The 22217-nt window shown below is 41.6% G+C and overlaps 1 protein-coding gene across 6 annotated transcripts; it reads left to right on the plus strand.

Moving 5' to 3' along the window:
- The first annotated feature begins 21 nt into the window (after nt 1–21).
- Nucleotides 22–16362, plus strand: LOC112556656 (cyclin-dependent kinase 2-like). 6 transcript variants are annotated; one of them, XM_025225861.1, is made up of 9 exons: nt 22–284; nt 670–747; nt 2924–3044; nt 3326–3496; nt 4969–5070; nt 5656–5725; nt 6729–6862; nt 7557–7664; nt 15810–16362. In XM_025225861.1, the coding sequence occupies exons 1-8, from the start codon at nt 166–168 to the stop codon at nt 7659–7661; spliced, it is 900 nt and encodes a 299-aa protein (XP_025081646.1). In that variant the 5' UTR covers nt 22–165; the 3' UTR covers nt 7662–7664; nt 15810–16362. The 6 variants fall into 6 exon arrangements, with proteins under 6 accessions (XP_025081646.1, XP_025081642.1, XP_025081644.1 ...); XM_025225857.1 differs by lacking the exon at nt 15810–16362 and adding an exon at nt 9430–11864 and having other exon boundaries at nt 7557–7685; XM_025225859.1 differs by lacking the exon at nt 15810–16362 and adding an exon at nt 10814–11864 and having other exon boundaries at nt 7557–7685.
- The last annotated feature ends 5855 nt before the right edge of the window (nt 16363–22217 follow it).

A 22217-nucleotide genomic window follows, 5' to 3' on the forward strand; every position in this document is an offset into this window, starting at 1 on the left:
TGCAAGAGAACGCCGTGACGACACAGCATGCGCGGGAAGTTAGGCCGCGATCAGCGTCTGGGACCAGCAACCACAATGCCAATACTTTAAACCTAACGCATTGTCAGTCAAATGATTAAATGACATAAAAATTGGAGGAAGTTAGGTCACACTTTTCCAAAGATTATGGAAAACTTTCAGAAAATTGAGAAAATTGGAGAAGGAACGTATGGTGTTGTGTACAAAGCTCGGGATAAGTACAACCCAGAGCGCTATGTTGCTTTGAAGAAAATCCGGCTGGATGCGTAAGTTCATTTGTTTTTGGGTAATTAATTATGAATTATTATACATAAATATTTATATATTAACATATAGTGCATCCGAAACATTTCTTGATCTATGTTATGGACCCATTTTCCCACTTGGAATAAGAAATGAAAATATGGCACAGATTTTAGCTCTATATGCCTGTTCATGGAAATATTTCGTGTTGTTATTTATTGAACTAACCACATAGCTTAAGGAAAGGTATAATCGTTGTTCTCATACAATCATTAAATTATTGAATGCCGTGGAGCATTGTATTAAGAGTAACAAATGAAGGAGATAAGGTGAACTTAGGGCAAGTTACTTAAAATGCATGATATATATTTTTCTTTGTTGCACATGCACTTATTTGGACATTTGCAGTGACTCTGAAGGTGTGCCTAGTACAGCAATACGAGAGATCTCTCTCTTGAAAGAGTTAGATCATCCAAATGTTGTGAAGTAAGTTTTACATTTTTGCCATTTATCAGGTGCAGGGCACTAAATTGTCATTACTGTGTCTTGTAAAAACTTCATTTTTTTTACCAGTTAAAATTGTTAGTAGCGTTCTCTATAGCCAGTATGGAACAGGATATTTTAATAAATTGCCCTGGAGCAACATGAGGAATTTGAGAAAAGGCGCTCTCTGAAGTTACACAGCATTTCCCGAACCCTACAGATGTTTTACTCTTAGAGCCATAGTCATAAAGTGATGACAAAGATACTTTGGGGTAAAGAAACAGAAAGTAGTGTACATGGGTTAGCAAGTGCATGGCACTGAACTAGAAAATCTTTTCCTGATGCTGCTAACCCTTGTTTTTTGGAGTTGTCACTGTTGTGTACAGTGATTGCCCTTTACTACTGGAACATAGCATCTTTGCTTTGTTCTACATCTTTGTGACTGATTCGTATTATACAAATTAACTTATCATTAATAAAACAAGATGCTTTTCCTCGAATTTCCTATTTCGTCCTGGAGAGATGACTTACTCTAACATTATAACAATGGTTCCAGGTCACTTTAGCAGACCTGTGGAAATTACTTTTTAACAAAATGTAACTGATTGTTGATGGGTAACCATGCGTACCTCTTTGACCTTTCTTTCACATGTAGTCTTCTTTCATGCAGGGTTGCAGGTAGACATATAACAAAAATGTAGTCATAGTTCAGTTGCAATCTTTATTAACACAGTGGCAACAATGCCTACAGCCCATTTGCAGAAACTGTAGACATGACAATTGCACACAATTTTATTTTTACAGCAAATGCATAATACATGCAAAAGAATAATAAAGGGAATGTATATAGCACATTTCCTGACTTAGTATAAGGCTCAATACGCTTTACAAGAAAGGCTAATAAATGTGCATAACACACATACCAACACAGTCCAATATATGTTAGGAGACAATGAAAAAATAAAAACATAAAGGAAAGACTAAAATCCAGCTGTGCTGTCATTGACATTAGTGGAAAGCTTAGATCATTGCTCCTCTATTGAGTTGTTACCAAGATTGAGTTGTAGAAAGGAATTGTGTAGTTTGGGAACATAGAGTAGGTCAATAGAGACTCAGGCCAATGGAGAGGAAATCGCCAGACGACTTTTGGTATCAATGCAATCACAAGCAGAGAAAACTGCATGCAAATGTTAAAGCAAATGACTGATCCTCCAGTTATGGAAAGTCCATGGTAGCGAGGACTTGGAAAAACAGAAACTGGTATGGCGCCAGGCAGAAAAAGATCAACAGTCATCAGGAACGTGAAAAATAGACACTATCATAGCTTTACCTGAACATTTCCGAATTGAGTTACACCCCTTCCCACACCAATACAGGTGTCAATTAACTGAATTTTATATATTTTCCAACCTTTTTCTTTTAAAAAAATATGGCATCTGGGTCATGAACTTGCATTTTATACGTCAGTGATCTGAGTGATACATTTCACACTGGTAACTCAGTGAGAAAGAAAAATTAAAAATCTTCGATTTAGAAATACAGAAGTGCCAAATGAAGCAACATTTCTGATACAGAAGACATCAGGGATTTAGATCTGCCCAATCTTTCTGATTGAAATAAAGCTTCCAAGGAAAATATTAATCACTTTCCACCACTACTAAATTTCATTGCTTCAAAAAGTTTACAAGGCCCACTTGATTGGCTGCCATGGGAAGGCTGAAAGCACCAAAAAAATGTGAAAGCTATGAACTAATCAAAAGTCAAACAAATCTATGCATGGCAAGTTAGATTTGAAACAGAAATTGAGTCCATTATTATGCAGATGAGGGTTGACAAATTAAGAATAACGTGGCTAATTTTTGTTAGACTTGTCAGAAAGTGCCTTACCAGGAAGGAGCGATATAAGAACAGTTCTGTGCATTTTGAACATAAGTTGTAATTTTGATTTGTTTTATCACTTTTAGCTTTTTATTTTTTGAGCATGCTTGAATTTTTTTTTTTTTGCATATCTGGGTATTTGTTTGATGTTCATTGTGATGTTGCCAATATAATGAGTTGAAAATTGTTGGCAGTTTCTTTTCCATTTGCTGCTTAGTATCATCAAGATGTATATTTGGTGTTAGTTTTGCTGATCCAAGTGCATCCAAAGCTTACTTGGGTGTAAAACATTTGTGTGCAGATTGCTAGATGTTCTTCATTATGACAAGAAATTATATCTGGTGTTCGAATACCTAAACAGAGACCTCAAGAAATACCTGGAAAATGCCCCACCTGGTGGACTTCCACCAGCACTTATAAAGGTTACTCATTAATTACCGATTTTCGTTGCAAAGTAGAGGTAGTGCTTAAGTTGTTGCACTGTTGTTGAGAGTTCATGATGAGCTTTCAAAGATGTTATGTCTTATTCACAACAATAACGTCCTTTAAAATTTTATTGTTGATTAATTGGACTTGTTTTCAAGTTAGTTGTGTCTTATCTGCAGAAATGATAAGATTCTTTATTTTGGATGTACATATGACATTTTTTTTTTCAAGTGCAGTGTAACGTGTGCCTTTGGCTTTGTTACATTTGTACAAACAGAGCTACCTACATCAGCTTCTGGCTGGAGTTGCATATTGTCATGCCCATAGAGTGTTGCATCGGGATCTGAAGCCTCAGAATTTGCTTATTGACATCAAAGGCAACATCAAGTTGGCAGACTTTGGTCTGGCTCGGGCTTTTGGTGTGCCAGTTCGAACATACACTCATGAGGTAGTGCATTTTGCTGGTTCAGCCTTTATTTTAAACATATTTGGAGAAAAAGTCAACATTTAATGACAAAGTACATTTTTGTTTATCGTTATGTTCTAATGTTTTGAATATTCTTCAACTTTGGCACTATAATTAAGTAGAGGAAAACAGACTAGAGGAAAACTTATATTAGGTATTTCATCTGTACCACCTGTGTTGCACATTGCATAACCCTAATCCTACTGTGCTGTGGCATAAATTATTCAGCTTAAAAAGAAACACTTATTTGCAAATACTGTGGTTATGTTGATTGTAATTGATTTTTAATTCAAGACCAACATGTTAGTTACTGATGCTATGCTTGTAGTTTGTGAAAACAGTTTCCGTATTGGCAACCTTCATTTACTAACCTAAGTGATAAGGTTGCCAATCTTAGATATGTTAAACTTTTTGAACATGTAGTGTGTTGTGACTCCAGTAGTACATGGCTTTAATTGGCTGTCGGTTTCAGCAGTCAAATTCAATTACAATGTTCTACATATCGATTGTTCAGCAAAATTTGAACTTTCTGACAATGCCCAACATAAACATGCAATTTCCAACAGATTTTTCATGAATGCTTGTCAAAGTTTTTCAAGATTTTTTTTCCTAAAATCCATAAATCAAAAATTATTTTTGAAAAATACCAAGTAAAAGCATGATATTTCCACTTTTTGTTTGCTGTATTTTTTAAGTCCTGATCTATGTAATCAATGCACATCAAGGAATTTTCCAATGGTCCTGTTTGCACTTGTTAAAAATGGCCACTGACTGTCTAGGATACAAGGCAAATTAGTGTCAAGGATAGCATTTTGCTTTTGTCTTCAATACACAGAAAAATAAACAAGATTCCAAAATACAATACAAAATGTGACATCTGAAAGTTAAATTTTTGATTTTATATATTTTTCTTGTAAAGAAACAGGTATAATGCAACAAAAAAACAGCTTGAAAATGTATTTTAAGTTTTTTTGTGGGTTTCTGTGGCTCGAAAGTACTGCCTACATTTAGAAGCTTTTCTAAACCAGTCTTTCTTGTAGGCATGTTACAATGCCTTAGTATCATTGCACAGCAAAGAGTAGAATGTTAAGAGTATTAATATGTTATTAGACCTCCAGAATCTGAGTAGTAATGATGATTTGACATCTCACATCCTCCCCCATCCCCTATATATGCTGAGTCATGACAATGTGACGGGACAGTTCTATATAATGTGTCAAAATGAATTGACACTAGACCCTGGGAATCTGTTGTCACTAATAATAATGTAACACTTGATTGCAGAATGTTTTAGTAGAAGTAATTAAATGAGAATGTGTCTGTAACTTAAAGAATATGACTGCATGTTTAACAAATATCAGCATTGTGCTTACCTTATTGAAGTCTTATACATTTAACAGTTTGTGGCCTTTACATTTGGTGCCTTGAAATTTGATGAAATGTTCTTGTGATAGGTTGTGACACTGTGGTACCGTGCCCCAGAAATCCTGCTTGGAAGCCGATTTTACTCTGTTTCCGTCGATGTCTGGAGCCTTGGCTGTATTTTTGTGGAGATGGTAAAGTGCTTTATGCATTCTTCGACACCACTCATTCCAGTCACAGAACTTTTATAAATTTGCAAAGAAAAATCAGTTTTCTTTACATTTTGGAATTCATGTAACTTTTTATCTGAGAAACAAAGTATGTATTTTCAATACAGAGGGTAGAAGCTCTGTTCACTGGACACTGATATCTTTAGACATGGAAAGCTTAGCCAGCTGTCCTTACATCTGCCTGCAGTTGCATAATATCATAATCTGTTAATAAGTATTGTATGCTGCTTTTTTCCCCATTCGCAAATTTTAAGTCCATCAAATACAAGTATAATGCAGATCATTTTGCAGGTATATTGCTAACATTATGAATTACACCAAGAATGGAGTAAAAATTATTTACAGGACAAATGACTGTTTTAGATTTATAGAATGCTAAGCAACTGGCTACAGAATGTATTTGATAAAAAAAAAGGTGTAAGTATACTTAGGTTGTAACAGCGTTTCCACTAGTAGTTATCATGCTTTCCAGCTGTTGTTATCTGATTTCTTTATGGTTCTCTTGAGATATGAAAATAGGATTTAATTGTGTGTTTCCTTGTTCAATAGATTATTCGCAGAGCACTATTTCCTGGGGACTCTGAGATTGACCAGTTGTTCAGAATTTTCAGAACTCTTGGTAAGATGTGGCATTTCTCTGTTTTTGCACATAATTTTATTTGAATTGTATGAAACACTAATATTACTAAGCAAAAGATATTTTGACATCTACCATCTACCAGCACAGATGTTTTACATAATTATTTGTGATAATATTCTATGACAGCGAAAGAGAGAGAGAGAAAGAAAGGGGGTGAGTTACATGGTGGCAGCTATTATCTCACACTTTACTAGGAGCAGTTTGCTATTTTCCTCTCCCCGCTGGTCAAGTCTTTTGATGTGTTCTGTGGTCAAAAGCCGTGTTACACAGGCTCCCCTTGCCTCAAGAGGAATCTGTTGCTCCCTTTCTCCCCTCCTATTATATAAAATGAGTTGTCAGCTGCAACGAATTATAGAACAATAAGAGTGCAAGATTACAAGTGTTTTGCTATTGTGTTATACTGTAGTCATCAGAAAAGAGGATACTCGGCAGTAATTGGCTAGTGTTAAAGCTCCTAAGTGATCTGGCTGTACTGGAGCATCTTGAACAGTTGAGCCTTGCGAGAGGTATATAAGGGCAGAGCTGAAATGGTGGCAGATGAGTGAGAGAGCACAGACATACAACAGAGAAGAGACAGCCATGACTTTTAGCACCCCTGATGATGCCATGCAGTCGTGGCCATTGTACAAGCCTGTGAATTAAAGTGTCACACAATTGCTGGCTGTTCCTGCCCTTTTCGAATGTATTGGAAGTTTGTTGCTGTCACACCACATCCCCACCACTCAGTTACAATGCATATAAAAATCTGTAGATATTGTGAAAAGGATGAATATGTAGTTTTATAGTTTGTCATATACAGAGTTTCACTCCTATTAGATATATCAATCAGGAGCACTGCATTCATTGCAGGGTACTTAGATTCTGCATGTATACTTTTAATATAGGGTGTTTTTTACTGTGATAAATGGTGATAAATTACTTTTGAAGTTGTGCTGTGACTTTTTGTGGAGCAGTAAAAGACAGTGGTTTCTTTAAACCACAGGTACTCCTGATGAAAGTACATGGCCAGGTGTGACAAAACTGCCTGACTATAAATCGACCTTTCCCAGGTGGCCACCAACTAGCATACAGGAGGTGGTTCCATCTTTAGAAGCTCAGGGCTTGGATTTACTGGATGTAAGATTACTATACATTGATTACCATTTAAATTTCACTATTTGCCTTATTTTTTCTGCTGATTCACCACGTAGTGTATGTGGGTGTGAATGCTTGTATTAGTACAGTATTTATGTAAGCTTTATTATGTTTCCTATCACACATTACTGAGTTAAGATAGAGCTGTCATATACGAGAATATAACATGCAGCAAATATACTTCATGGATAATACTTAATCAACGGTTGGATATGATGGAGGGTTTATAGTAAAGGATCTCACTGTTTCTTTTTATCATTATCATCAGTCACATAGCCTGTTTGGCTGTGAGGCCATCCAGTGTTCTAACAACTATATTTCATTGTCTCATTTGATGCTTTGCTGGTTCTGCTTTTTTTTAAATGTCATTTAATATATGTATGTTTCATTTGCATGGAAAATGATTTCTGAAAGGGACATAATTTCTATAAAGTTTTTATTCCAGAGGTCTCCAGTTGTGATTACTTGTAATACTAATACTGTTAAGCACAAAGAGTCTTGTGATAGTTTTGGTTTAAGAACCTCTCTCATTCATGACTGTTTAAAAGTAAATTGGTATGCTATTAAACTATGCCACATCATCACTATTATGGTGTAGTTACATATGAACATGCGATATAATGCTGGTTTGGTTTCTTGAAGGATCTGCTAAAGTTAACTATATCTTTTGTTGCAGCGGATGCTGACATATGAGCCTAGCATGCGAATTTCAGCACGCAATGCCATGAATCATCCGTACTTCAGCGACTCTGCTATCTGGCGGAGTGATACTATTGCCTGAGCAGTGAGTCAGAAGCTTATCAAAGTAAACACCTTTCTTGGGCAGACAAATGAGTAAAACTGATACTTATTAAGTCTATCAAGAAAAGTTATAATTTACACAGACTGCATGAATAAAGCAGGGACTTGCTGTACCAGTCACATTAGAGGACCTTGCTTTCTTCCCCAGTGGGATGAAGACTACAAGATAGTTTTAGTGAGGCACAGCATCTGACAGCAGATGTAAAATTATCAAAGGAAGTGTAGGTGGTGATGTTGAATGGTTTCATATCCATGCCTGTATATTTCACAGACTAAAATATTTGAAATAGCATTTGTGACTGTAGCTTCAGGAGGTGCATGTCAAAGCAGCAGCATTTCATCTCCAGGAACTTACATTTGGTAGCAGATCTTGGAGGGCTATGGTTTCCAGAGTTTCCAATGCTAGCTTAGTTAAAATAACTGAACATACTGTTGTCAGTAAACTTCCAATACTTGTCACATGAGGGCTTTTCTTTAGAATTGATTGTAAGCATTCAAGATGGTAGTTGTCCATTAATTTCCACTTCTCACTTATAGTGTCAGTATCATCATAGTGGGGCTAATCAGATATGGTGACTTGAGTACTTAAGTAAATTAAGAGTTTCTCGGTGCACCAAGACATAGAGATTGTCTCTTGATAAGCACCACAAACCATTATCTGAGATTCATTCATTTCATTTTTCATTTTGTTTTATCTGTTAGATATAATTGATAGTGGAGTTATTCTTTCTGAAGCTTACTTGCTCTTGTCCTAGTAGGTTGTTGACTTCCAAAAAGATGTATAATTGTGTTAAGAATACTAGTAAATAGCTTGTCAGTGTAGCTCAGCCTGGTTATACCTAAGCATCACCTCTACCCTTATACAGTAGATGGATCATTTGGATTGACAGTGTTTCTGAGATTTTGACACACTGTAAAACAAGGTTGAACAATGAGGTTAATATACTTATTTATTTTAGCAAAGAGGCTTTATAAAAATTCATTTTGAATAGGGGTGCCTGTCGCAACTCTGGGGCGGAGTCTGTAGATTTGGTAGGCGGTATGATATCTGACACTCGGTCTAACACACCATCGATACCCCCACCAAATCACGTAAACATTTCACTGCATGCGCTTGTACTAAATTGCAGATCTACACTCTTATAACTAGCTTTACATGAGCCTCCAGCATGCATCACCCCAATGAAAGAAAACTCAAGGCAATTTAGTACGTTTTAAAGATTACTATAATTTACCAGCAATATAACGGAATAAAGTATCTTGGTAATAAGTTGTCTCCCCTAACTTGGCTGGTCCCCTAGGTCGTCCCGTTCCCAATTGTTTCCCCTTACATCTAATGTGTCCAGATAACTAATGAGTCACTGTTCAATTAACTTTAAATCTAATCACACACACAATACACTACTTCGCACAACACATGCTCGTCACTTATCTCGTTACACCAATAGTCACATGCACGTGGAGGCCTCCGCAGTTCGACGTCCCAGAACTGTTTGGGTCACGGTCAGTTGCGACGGCTTCTCTGTCTCCAGCGCAGAGACTCTGGCACTGTCTTGTTTACCACAGACTCAGTCGTGGCATTCTTACTCTAGTCTTGCCGTGTGTCACCCCGGCTCTTTTGTCCCTTTAGATCTGGGCGTTGATTCAACTGCAGCACCTCTCGGGGACCGACGCTCATTCACCAGATTCAGCTTCTGCTGGTTTCATCAACAGCTGTTGGTACTGAAGCAATATATACTCTGTTACAGAGCGGGTCAACGCACCTCTGAAATCACCTGTTAAGTTGACACACTTCTCAGGCAGGATTGCAGTGAAGACTTTAGGCAGCTTTGAGCCGACTTCAGTCAACTTTACTTGACAAAAATTGCATGTGAAAGACCCAGACGCTGATGTCACTCCCCAGAAGTTTCTAGCCAAAAACGCTCCGCTTGCCTCTAGATCTTTCTGTCCAAACTAACCCCGTTCTGTTGGCCCATTATGCCACATGACACACCACAATCAATCACGCCTCACAGCCACCACGAGCCTAAGCTTCCACCCGCACCCACGTAAATGACGTAATTTCTCTCTCTACCCCCACTCTTTCACGACAGTGCCTAACCTAAGGCCTGGTCATTTTAACCAGACACAACATAATTTCATTTTTAACGTCATGATTCTGGCAAAGCTGCTATGTTCTGGCCCGCAAGATTTTGTATCACGTCCAGTTCAGCCCTCGGGCAAGAAAAGGTTGGGCACCACTGATTTAGAACATTATCAGCACTACATACCAAAACCTCCTTGTACCTCATCAGTAGATATCTCTATTTTCAGTAAATCATTAATAATTGTATCACCATCCATGTCCAAGGGCTTTATCAGGGAGGATATCTAAATATTTCGAAGTGGTGCACAAATTTCACATGATTATTCCTATTTGTAGCAGATGAGTTAAGATTTGGGATTCTTACATTGCATGGTTTATAGCTTCTTATGGCAAAGACTTCTGTATTTGCCATACTCCTTATTTAGTTTTGTTTGATTTGTTATTTTTGAAGGCTTGTTTAATATTGTCACAATTAGGTTGCTTGGCTTTACGGAGCTCCTTCCGTTTCTGGCTACATTCATAATCAAACTAGCGGATGCCCTTTATTAGTAGCTTTGTTGGTTTTTTTTTTAACACTGATAAGTATTTGCCATGAATACATTTTTTCTACAGACATAATGATATTAGTTTTTCAGACACTTCATTTACAGTCACTTGGGTAACATGAATATTTTCTAATAGTCTGCTTAATAAAACAGCTGTATCATTAACATGATCCTCGCTGATACTATTAAGAAAATTCCTTCCTCCAGGCTGGTCTACTTAAACCACATGTTATTTTTTTCTGATTATCACATGTATGCTTAGGGTTGTCCGGTGGCATAATGGGAATCTTAGTGGTTTGTTTGTCTTTGCTATTTTTAGAAGTATTTTCATACTAAACAAACTTGAAACTCCCATTCCTTGCTGTTGACTTGTGATGGAGTGTCAAAAAACCCCCAAAAAACAACAGACTCCTGTTATCAAATTCGCTACCTTGTGTAATTGTGGATCAGGTTTGCCACAGAGACTGATACTAAATCTGTTATGAATTAAATGAATTGCAGTGACTTGAACACTCAGCTAACAGCAAGTGCCTTGCATTCTCCTGTCCCTACTCTACTTTGTAACAGCTGTAATTATTCATGCAGACAGCTGACACAAGTTGTTGCCATATTTTGTTGATTGTGACGCAGCCGGTGCTGAGAAACTAAATGCTAAAGTGCATTTTTTTAATTGTGTGCATATTTGCATGTGCCTGTGTGTGTGTGTGTGTGAGAGAGAGAGATTAGATACAGATGTCTTACCACTTATTCTGCAACATCAAGCAGTGACACCAATGTGTCCAGAACTCTAACTACTTTAACAAAACTTAAGGCTTGTTGGCTGGTTGGTTACTTCATTTCAGTACTCAGTTTTGTAGCTATAAATCAACGAATAGTAAACAATCCATTTTGTGTTCACAATCATTTGACATTCTCCACTAGATAGAGGAAAGTACTGACACAACCTGAGCTTTCTTTGTTGTAGGATCAGAATGTGCCCCTTTTATTGAGTGCAAGTTAAGAAATGACCAATATGTATATGCTTCTTCAATGTTTGAAAACCAGGTTTCCAAAGCTAAATATTTTTTTTATGAATTTCTTTGACACAGACAACTTGTCAAAGATATGCTTGTGCCTATAATTTTTGTTTTCCAGCTGGCATTGTCCGATCTTAGACTTATTTTTGCAGTAGCATTTCAGAGGTCTGTCTACTCTGTGTGTGTGTGAGAAGAGAGAGAGAAACAAGAGTGACACTGGGAAAAAGAAACCCAATTTCTTTGACATTTGAACTACAGACCTTACAAGATGTAATATTTTTATCAATGTACATGTTGTCTGACTGAGAACATACAATGTATTAAATGGCAGTCATATTTCTTTTCTACTTAATGATGTTAAATCTCATGTCTGGTTAGTTATGCTATAGTTTGCATGCTGTTAAGTGTTGCCATAAATATGATCATTCATATTGATGTGGTTATTCCTAGACCGATGTATCTCCACTCGGCATTCAGGTGCTCTTTTAGCCAGTTACTTTATCAGTTAAAATAAATATTATTGTCTGGAAAAGCTTGTTATTGCATGTTTGTTCTTCTTGAGTACTTTCTCAGTAGTGTGTTCACTGGTCCGAATGTGACTGTCTTGGAGTGCATGAGACAGCGCCAACTCTCAGGATGGCGCATATTAGCTTTGGTGTCAGGTACATGCCCCTGTGGGACCCCGGGGTATGTTTGCCTAGCAAGCATTGTAAGAATAGGGTCCCTGCCATCCAGCCAGGCATGTCGTAAGAGGCGACTAAGGTGGACACCTCACCTAGAGGTAAAATAGGTTGTGGTAGGGCTAACAACCCCACCATGTAAAAAAAAATCATGTTACAGAAACTAAAACCAGAGAACTCGTCACAGATGGCGAAGGTAATGAAGCACACCAGGAGACTGGACTAATGACGGACGACAGCAAACCCGAAAGGAGCTGGCGCCCCGACAGCAGGATTTACTGAAGCCGAGGCAAAAGTTGAGGGTGGGGTGCTGGAACGTCCAGACCTTGTACCAGACTGGCAGGATGCTCCAATTAGTCAAGGAGTTTGACAACTACAACTTGGACATCCTGGGAGTCAGTGAGGTCAGATGACCGGCACGGGAAAGAGGAGACTAGCGTCAGGACATACCATCTTGTTCTCAGGAAGATCAGACGCTCAGCACTCTGAAGGAGTAGCTCTACTCCTCAACAAGAAAACGGAAAAGGCACTGCTGGAATGGAAGCCTTATGGACCCAGGCTTTTGAGAGCAAGATTCCATTCAAAGTACACCAAGCTGACAGTGCTAGCTTGCTATGCACCAACAAATGACTCTGAGGCAGAAGACAAGGATGCTTTTTACGATCAGCTCCAGGCAGCCTCAGAAAGCGTTCCAGCCCACGACATGTTGCTCATCATCGGCGATCTCAATGCCAAGGTGGGAAGTGACAACACCTACAGGGAGCATGTCATGGGCAAACATGGAATCGGAACCATCAATGACAACGGAGAGAGACTGGCAGACTTTGTGTGAAAAACAACCTACTGATTGGAGGCACACTCTTCCCACACAAAGACATCCACAAGGCAACATGGACATCACCAGATGGGATCACAAAGAACCAGATAGACCATGTCATCATCAACCGAAAATGGAGGAGCTCACTTCAAGATGTTAGAGCGTACAGAGGAGCAGACATTGCCAGTGACCACACTCTTGTGATAGCCACAGTTTCTCTGAAGCTGCGTCGATCACGAGGAAAACAGGCACGTCAGCAGAGAGTGGACTCCGGCAAACTAAAAATCCAGCCACCGAAAGGGCCTTTTGCTATGGAAGTAAAGAACAGGTTCCAGGCACTAGGAGACCAACAAGAGATGACCTTAGACGACTTCAATCGAGTCTTACAGGAATCAGGAGAGAAAATACTGGGCTTCCAACGGAAAAAGAAAAGAACAGTGGATCAGAGAAGAGACATGGAAGAAGATAGAAGAGAGAAAGTCAGCCAAACAAAGAATCAACAGCACCAGATCTGAACGCCTGAAGGAACAACTCAGACAAAGATATACAAAACTAAACAAAGAGGTAAAGAGGATGACAAGAACCGACAAAAGAGACCATATAGAGAAACTGGCAGATGAAGCAGAAAATGCAGCAAGTAAAAATGACCTGAAGACACTGTACAAGATAAACAAACAGCTAAACAACGGGTTTAAGAACAGTGATGTGCCAGTGAAAGACGTGAACGGTAATGTCGTCGAGGGAGAGGCAGGAAAACTACAGCGCTGGAGGGAGCATTTTGAGTCAATTCTGAACAGACCAGATCCCCCTCAGCTTGCAGACATCCAGCCAGCAGCTATAGACCTTGACATCTGCACAGACCCACCAAGCCTGGAAGAAGTGACAGCAGCAGTCAAGACAATGAAGAGCGGCAAAGCACCAGGGGCAGATGGAATAACAGCAGAGATGTTGAAAGCAGATGTGAATGTGACAGCTCCCAAGCTGACTGAAATCTTCAGGCAAATTTGGGAATCAGGGCAGGTCCCTGTTTCGTGGAAGACAGGGCTCATCTTCAAGTTACCCAAGAAAGGAGATCTTGGAGACTGCAATAATTGGAGGGGCATAACACTTCTTTCCCTCACCAGCAAGGTCTTCAGCAAGATTGTTTTGTCAAGACTGACGGCAACTCTTGAGAAAGACCTCCGACCACAGCAAGCAGGATTTCGCCCTGGGCGATCCTGCTCCGAACACATCTTCATTCTGCGACAGATTCTGGAGCAGAGCAACGAATGGAACACACCGCTGTACATCAATTTCATCGACCTGGAGAAGGCTTTTGACAGCATCCACCGCGAGTCCTTATGGAAGATCCTGAGGCATTACGGAGTCCCTGCAAAACTGTTCAGGTCATTGCAATGCTGTACAGCGATTTCAAATCCCAGGTTGTCTGTGACACGGAGCTCACAGACCCCTCAACGTCAGTACTGGGTGAAGCAGGGCTGCATTCTGTCGCCGTTCCTCTTCATCCTGGCCATGGACTGGATCATGAAGACTTCCACCGACAGTGAGAGGAGAGGGATCAGATGGACCATGACTATGACAGCAACAACAGCGCTGGAAGACTTAGACTTTGCTGATGACATTGCTCTGCTGTCACACCGCCACCAAGACATGCACGAAAAAACAAAGGCCTTCTCAGAAACAGCTGGAAACCTTGGCTTGAAGTCAGCACAAAGAAAACGAAAAGTATGAGAGTGAACGCCAGAGTCCAAGACAGCATCAAACTAAATGGAGAAGAGATTGAGGAAGTTGACAGTTTCTCCTATCTTGGGTCCAAAATGTCAGACACCGGGATGCGGAGGTGGAGATTCGAGCCCGACTGGCGAAAGCCAGCCAGGCCTTCGCCTCACTCAGGAGCACATGGAAGGCAAAAAACATCAGCCAAAAATCAAGCTGAGAATCTTCAAGTCAAATGTGATCAGCACCCTCCTTTACGGATCCAAATCATGGAAGATGACCAAATCCATCAGTAACAAGCTTAACAAAACAAGATGCCTCAGGCGCATACTTAACATCTTTTGGCCAAACACCATCACCAACGAAGAACTCCACCGAAGAACTGAAACCGAGTCCATCACCACGCAGGTTCAACGAAGGCGTTGGCGATGGATTGGACATGTGCTCCGCCAGCAGACAGCAGACCTTTCCAGAGTCGCCCTACGATGGACTCCAGACGGCCGAAGAAAACGAGGCCGCCCAAAGGAAACTTGGAGAAGAACAGTGGAAAGGGAGATGAAGGGAAAGGGCTGGACATGGGGTCACCTAGAGCGGGTTTCAGCTGATCGACATCGGTGGCGGACTCTGGTTGAGGCCTTATGTGCAACCTGATGCACGAAGAGGAATAGATAGATAGATAGTCAGGTACATGGTACAGCATGGCAAATACCACCGAGCTTTGACATTCCATGTCTGAAAGCCAAAACTTTCTTTTCGCAACATGATCTCGACAGGTTGACTTATCATTTAGTGAAGTCAGGTCTGTAACAACTTCACTGAAATCGCAATGAGCAAAAAGTTTGTGGTCGGTCAACTGCAGCCAGAATGATTTCTTGTAAAGGTTATTAAAGAAGCGAAGACGTGCAGTTTGACTTGACAGTCACCAATGACTACAGAGCAGCCGCTGAAATGATATCACTGGTGATAACTGTCCTGGTGATGTCAGGCGTGCAGTTGTTCACTGGGGCGCCCCTCACGTGTACGTCTGTGCTGTCGCAGCCCTGATGGTGTCAGTGGTGGTCACCATTTCACTTGCCTTTGCTGCGAGTGTGTGGGTGAGGTCTTGATGTTTGTGTTGCTGCATGCCTCGGTATCAACCGTCTGTGTGTGTGTGTCTGTGTTTCTCTGTGTGTGAGGTGTTAAGAGAATTAGTGTTGGAATTACAGACTGGTGTCAGGGCAGTTGCAGGGAAGAGGCCATCTTACAGCTCAACTCTTTATTCCGAGCAGATGCCGTGTGCGCGCTGCCCACGCCAGGTCGCAGCCAAGGCTCGAACCCAATCAGTTGAAGTTCTTGTCGCCGACCCAGCGATGCACTTGAAATGAAAATTGTCAATGGGGCTCATCGTTGTCCGTGCGCTTGTTCAAGTCACGCATCCACTTCCGGGAGGATTCACTTGGTTAGGGATGGGAACAAGCGGGTGTCGCTCAATAGGGAGGGGGAAGAAGGTGGAGACACGATGTGACAAGAGAACGAGGACAGAGAACATGATAATTTGGCTATGATAGAGGCATGAACACCTTCGCACATGAATATCCTTCATGTTTGTTTGTTTGTCTTACATATATAATTGTCACTTGCCTGTTTTTGCCATTGCTAATATTTTTCATGTTGACATCTTTTCACGCTGCACTTTGCGCGAACTTTATTCTTTTATTTCTAACTTTTATTTTTGTGACTACAGCACCTTCCCATGTTAAATTGCTCACTGGGCCAAATAAAGTTGGTCATTGTCATTGTCATTGCTATGACAGAAAGAACACCTTTGTTGTGACAAAAAAATAAAAATAAAAGGAGGATTAGAAACGATGTATATATAATAGACAAAAAGAAAAAAGAGAGTAACATTGAAAATAAACAAGAAATAAAGAGGAAGAAATGAAGCGACAAAGTGACAACAAACACTACACCAGGCTTGACAACAACACTACACCAGGCTTGACAACAACAACACTACACCAGGCCTGACAACAACAACACTACACCAGGCTTGACAACAACAACACTACACCAGGCTTGACAACAACAAACACTACACCAGGCTTGACAACAACAACACTACACCAGGCCTGACAACAACAACACTACACCAGGCTTGACAACAACAACACTACACCAGGCCTGACAACAACAAACACTACACCAGGCTTGACAACAACAACACTACACCAGGCTTGACAACAACAACACTACACCAGGCCTGACAACAACAAACACTACACCAGGCTTGACAACAACAAACACTACACCAGGCCTGACAACAACAAACACTACACCAGGCTGACAACAACAACACTACACCAGGCCTGACAACAACAAACACTACACCAGGCTTGACAACAACAACACTACCACCAGGCTTGACAACAACACTACACCAGGCTTGACAACAACAACACTACACCAGGCCTGACAACAACAAAACACTACACCAGGCCTTGACAACAAACAACACTACACCAGGCTTGACAACAACAACACTACACCAGGCCTTGACAACAACAACACTACACCAGGCTTGACAACAACAAAAAACAACAACACTACACCAGGCTTGACAACAACAACACTACAAACCAGGCTTGACAAACAAACAACACTACACCAGGCTTGACAACAACAACAACAACACTACACAGCAGGCCTGACAACAAACACTTACACCAGGCCTGACAACAAACAACACTACACCAGGCTTGACAACAACAAACACTACACCAGGCTTGACAACAACAAACACTACACCAGGCTTGACAACAACAAACACTTACACCAGGCTTGACAACAACACTACACCAGGCTTGACAACAACAAACACTACACCAGGCTGACAACACACCAGGCTGACAACAACAACACTACACCAGGCTGCTGACACACAAACACACACAACAAACACTACACCAGGCCTGACAACAACAACACTACACCAGGCTTGACAAAACAACAACACTACACCAGGCTTGACAACAACAACACTACACCAGGCTTGACAACAACAAACACTACACCAGGTTGACAACAACAACACTACACCAGGCTTGACAACAACAAACACTACACCAGGCCTGACAACAACAAACACTACACCAGGCCTGACAACAACAACACTACACCAGGCTTGACAACAACAAACACTACACAGGCTTGACAACAACAACACTACACCAGGCTTGACAAACAACAACACTACACCAGGCTTGACAACAACAAACACACACCAGGCTTGACAAACAAACAACACTACACCAGGCTTGACAACAACAACACTACACAGGCCTTGACAACAACACACTACACCAGGCTTGACAACAACAACACTACACCAGGCTTGACAACAAAACACTACACCAGCTTGACAACAACAAACACTACACCAGGCTTGACAACAACAACACTACACCAGGCTTGACAACAACAACACTACACCAGGCTTGACAACAACAACACTACACCAGGCCTGACAACAACAAACACACACCAGGCCTTGACAACAACAAACACTACACCAGGCTTGACAACAACAAACACTAACCAGGCTTTGACCAACAACAACACTACAGCCAGGCTTGACAAACACTACACCAGGCTTGAGGGTCAAGCAACACACACTTACACCAGGCTGAACAACAACAAACACTACACCAGGCTGACAACAACAAAAAGAACAACACTACACCAGGACTTGAACAACAACAAACACTACACCAGGCCTGACAACAACACTACAGGCAACAACAACACTACAACCAGGCTTGACAACAACAACACTTTACACCAGCTTGACAAACAACAACACACACCAGGCTTGACAACAACAACACTACACCAGGCTTGACAACAACAACACTACACACTTGACAACAACAACACTACACCAGGCTTGACAACTAACACTACACCAGGCTTAACAACAACACTACACCAGGCTGACAACAACAAACACTACACCAGGCTTGACAAAACACTACACAGCCAGGCTTGAAACAACAAACAACACTACACCAGGCTTGACAACAACAACAACACTACACCAGGCTTGACAACAAGCGATGACACTGTTCCACTAAAGAAAAATTTTTTTTTTTGAAAATGGCGATTAATTACACTTGTCACACTGTGCGCCTGCTGGAGGCGAGCCGACAGAATATTTTACACAAGATCATTAGCGCGAAGGGATTGATTGTAAAAGCCATGTCAACCCGCAGAATGAAGACTGATGGTATCAAAGAATTTTGAAGCATTCTAGAAATAAAAATATCTTGGCAACAAAATGGAAAGGACACGAAGCGCAGGATGCTGGAGACACGTGGTGAGTGGAGCGCGCTACAAGTGGAATCAAAAGCGACTAGTATTTCAAGCTCACATAAAACTTTTTTATCAAGCCCGAGGGTCCGCATATTTCTCTTGTGGAAAAAGTAAAAATCAGAAATCAGATCCAGAAATAAACCCAACTTTTAATATTCCTGCGCGCTTTTGGTGTCGCGCTTTGATGGAGGAGAGAACAAGACCATTGTGTGGAGGGGCGCCATGCCGAGGCCTGTGATTGTCCAATCCTGCCCCTTGGCTGTCTCCGCTGGTGGTCTGCAGTAAGGGGAAACGACTTTACACCAACGAACGCAGAAAACTCTTTTGATCGCCTGCCTGTGGGAAGACGAAAACAAATCTCTATTACAGAACGTGGGCGAGGAGAGAAATTAGTTCTGGCCAGCAGCAGCAGCAGCATCACAAAGACCTCGGTGCCTGGCGATAACACATTGTAGACAAGGAGGGAGGTGCGCCTTTGTCATCTCTGTAGCGAGTCCCTCCCTTCATCTCACCTGAGGCTGGTTTAGAGGGTTTAGTAAGAAACTCGCCTGATGTCTGAGTCTGGCAGAGACGGGGGCGAGGTGTTGATGGACTGCGATGTCTGACTGTCGTGACAAGGACATTTGGCAGTGACTGTGGTGAGTGTATTTGTGGGGAGAACAGACCTGTGCCAAGCACTGACATGTCAGTAGTTGAAGCGACGTACGAATCGAATGTCAGCGACTACACACGACTGGCGACTATTGAACATGTCACTACACACCGCTGCCAGCCGACATCAAGTGTCGTAACGGCTTATAATGGCGTACGAACGATGCCAACTACCGTACGTGACACAGATATTAGCATGTCAGTAGATGACAGATGACATGCTGCCAGCTACTGTAGATGACAGTGACTGCTATATCAACTATTCTGCACTAGAGGTGACACAGCACAGGTGTCATGCCCCACTACAGATGACAGATGACATGCTGCCAGCTACCGTAGATGACAGTGACTGCACTAGAGATGACACGGCACAGGTGTCATGCCTCACTGACGTGGGTTTAACGGGCTTTGACCTTCTGTCCTGATGTTCAACACTTGTTTGACACTGAGCACAACTAATCTCATTAGCCCTAGAAACATCTGCAGCCGTTCAATTATTTTTATAAGATAATTTGAGCATAAAACAAAACTCAAAAAAAAGATTACAAATAACAATAAAGAACAAGCGGACCAAGAAACGAAAGAAGAAAAAAAAAATCAAATTAAGGAACATAGACAAATGAAGAAAAAAAAAATAATAAAGAAGGGAATAAAAAAATCAATCTCCACGGATGCAGGTGCTCAGTGAGAAAGGTGTCTATTGTAACAAAGGTAACAACTCTGTTAATGCAAACATATAAAGAAGCTAAGCCCTGTACAAGAGATTACGATAAGGACGAAACCTTTCATGACAATCACAACACCTGTTTAAATTTGTTGAGGGCTTTAGACACTTGTGTTGCGAGTTGTCAGACCCTAAATTGACCTCCACATCTAGAGAACACGTGAGTGAATAGACAGAATTGGGTACAAGCTGTCAGACACCATAATAAAAGACAGCCCACCCCAAGTGGCTAAAGAGTAGTCAAGCCAGTCGGCCACCATGGTTACGTGTGACGGACAGAAAACATCCGAGTTTATTTTACACCTGGTGGGCGGGACTTACCTGCAAAAAACAGTCTCCCGACCTCGTCATGTGTAGACAGAGATAGCAGGGGGCTCAACTGGGGCGTGGTCACTGCTCGGGGGCGTGGTCACTGCTCAGAGGTGTGGTCACTGTTCAGGGGCGTGGTCACTGCTCACTGATGCGGTCACTGCTCTAAGGAGTCGGACAGCCGAGTGGCTAGAGCGCAGGTGTCCGAACTGAGAGGCGTGCTGGTTCGATACCCGAGTAGCGCAGCTGGGTCGACTTACAGAGAAACAATTACAGACACGTGTTAACATTATCGCCATCTCGATCGCTGTTGTCAAGAGATCAACTAATAATTCCATGTTTTCATGCATGTAGAACTGCATCACTGACATTCCATAACAAAAAATAACGAGAAAAACATGCATTTACACTCACATGTCGGTTTTACTGCAAAGTATCCTTCTCTTTGTGACCTCTGACTTGAAGTCTTGTACAACTTCAGAAGGCCCCCAGTCAGATTAAGTTTATGCTTTCAGGTCAGCCCCGCCCCCCGGGCAGAGTTTGTTCACGTGATTTAGAGTCTTACACAGGTTGTGTACGTCTCTCTAAAAGAAACTCTGAGCCTGGAGACAATGTGGGGCTCAGTAAGGTGCTGCCAGCTAAAGAGGCGGAGTTGGTGGTCAAGCACGTCCAAAAACCTTTAAAAGGCAACAAACAAACAAACAAACAAACAAACAAACAAATAAACAAACAAACAAGACAAATAACGCCAAAACAACAGGATCATCAGCATCGGCCTCCAGGCGCCTGGAATCGCTGTCCACTCCCGCTCCAGCCGTCCAGTATTTTTGCCCTGCCCTCTGCTCGGTCCCTAGGATGACACGATCAGCAGTGAGTTGTAGTCTCTTAGGGCTCAGGGCAGGACACTGACATCTGTCACATAAAGAGTTGGCCACGTCACACAAGATGTCGCTGCCAGTCCCTGATCAGTGGCATAATACCGAGAGTGGCATAGTAGCGGGGTGGCATAGTAGAGAGATTTGACTGTAGCAGCACATTCAAAGTATTCATAATACAGGGTAGAGGGTATGAAGCATGACTGTTGATAGATGTAACGTATGTGATGGACTGGTGGTGCACACTAAACGCTAAGCGGTGAGCAGGGGAACCATGGCAACAACCAACGGATTTTTACGCCATGAAAGAGTTGTGCGACATTTTGATGGCTTGTCTCCCTCCACATTCCACAAAAATATAAATGAAGGACGCTTATTGGCCTTTTCCTTGTTGTTATGTTTTTATATTTTCGTGAAGTGGGAGAATAAATGATATTCAAATAAACAAGTCAGCCATGGATTACAACTCGTTTAGCTCGGGATCTGTGAGGTGAGAAGGTTGAAGGGTCAGAGGCCAGCTCCTGCCGCTCACACTTCAACTTGATAAGATTTCCTGTCACCAGGCATCGGCAGATACAAGGCGAGAGCCATCATCCCCCTGGAGCACCAGGGTCGAGGGGCAGATGTCGTGTGAAGCCAAGTTTGCGCCCTCTCCTCAATCATTGTCCTCCAGGCCATCTTGGCCACCGAGCCCTCCAATGGCGGCGGTGCGGGACGTCGTCAGCAGCTGGCGTTAACGAGCGATGCCACAGCGAGAGGCTGAGGGCCCA

This window comes from Pomacea canaliculata, linkage group LG2 (genome assembly GCF_003073045.1).
Source record: "Pomacea canaliculata isolate SZHN2017 linkage group LG2, ASM307304v1, whole genome shotgun sequence".
NCBI classification, from domain to species: domain Eukaryota; kingdom Metazoa; phylum Mollusca; class Gastropoda; order Architaenioglossa; family Ampullariidae; genus Pomacea; species Pomacea canaliculata.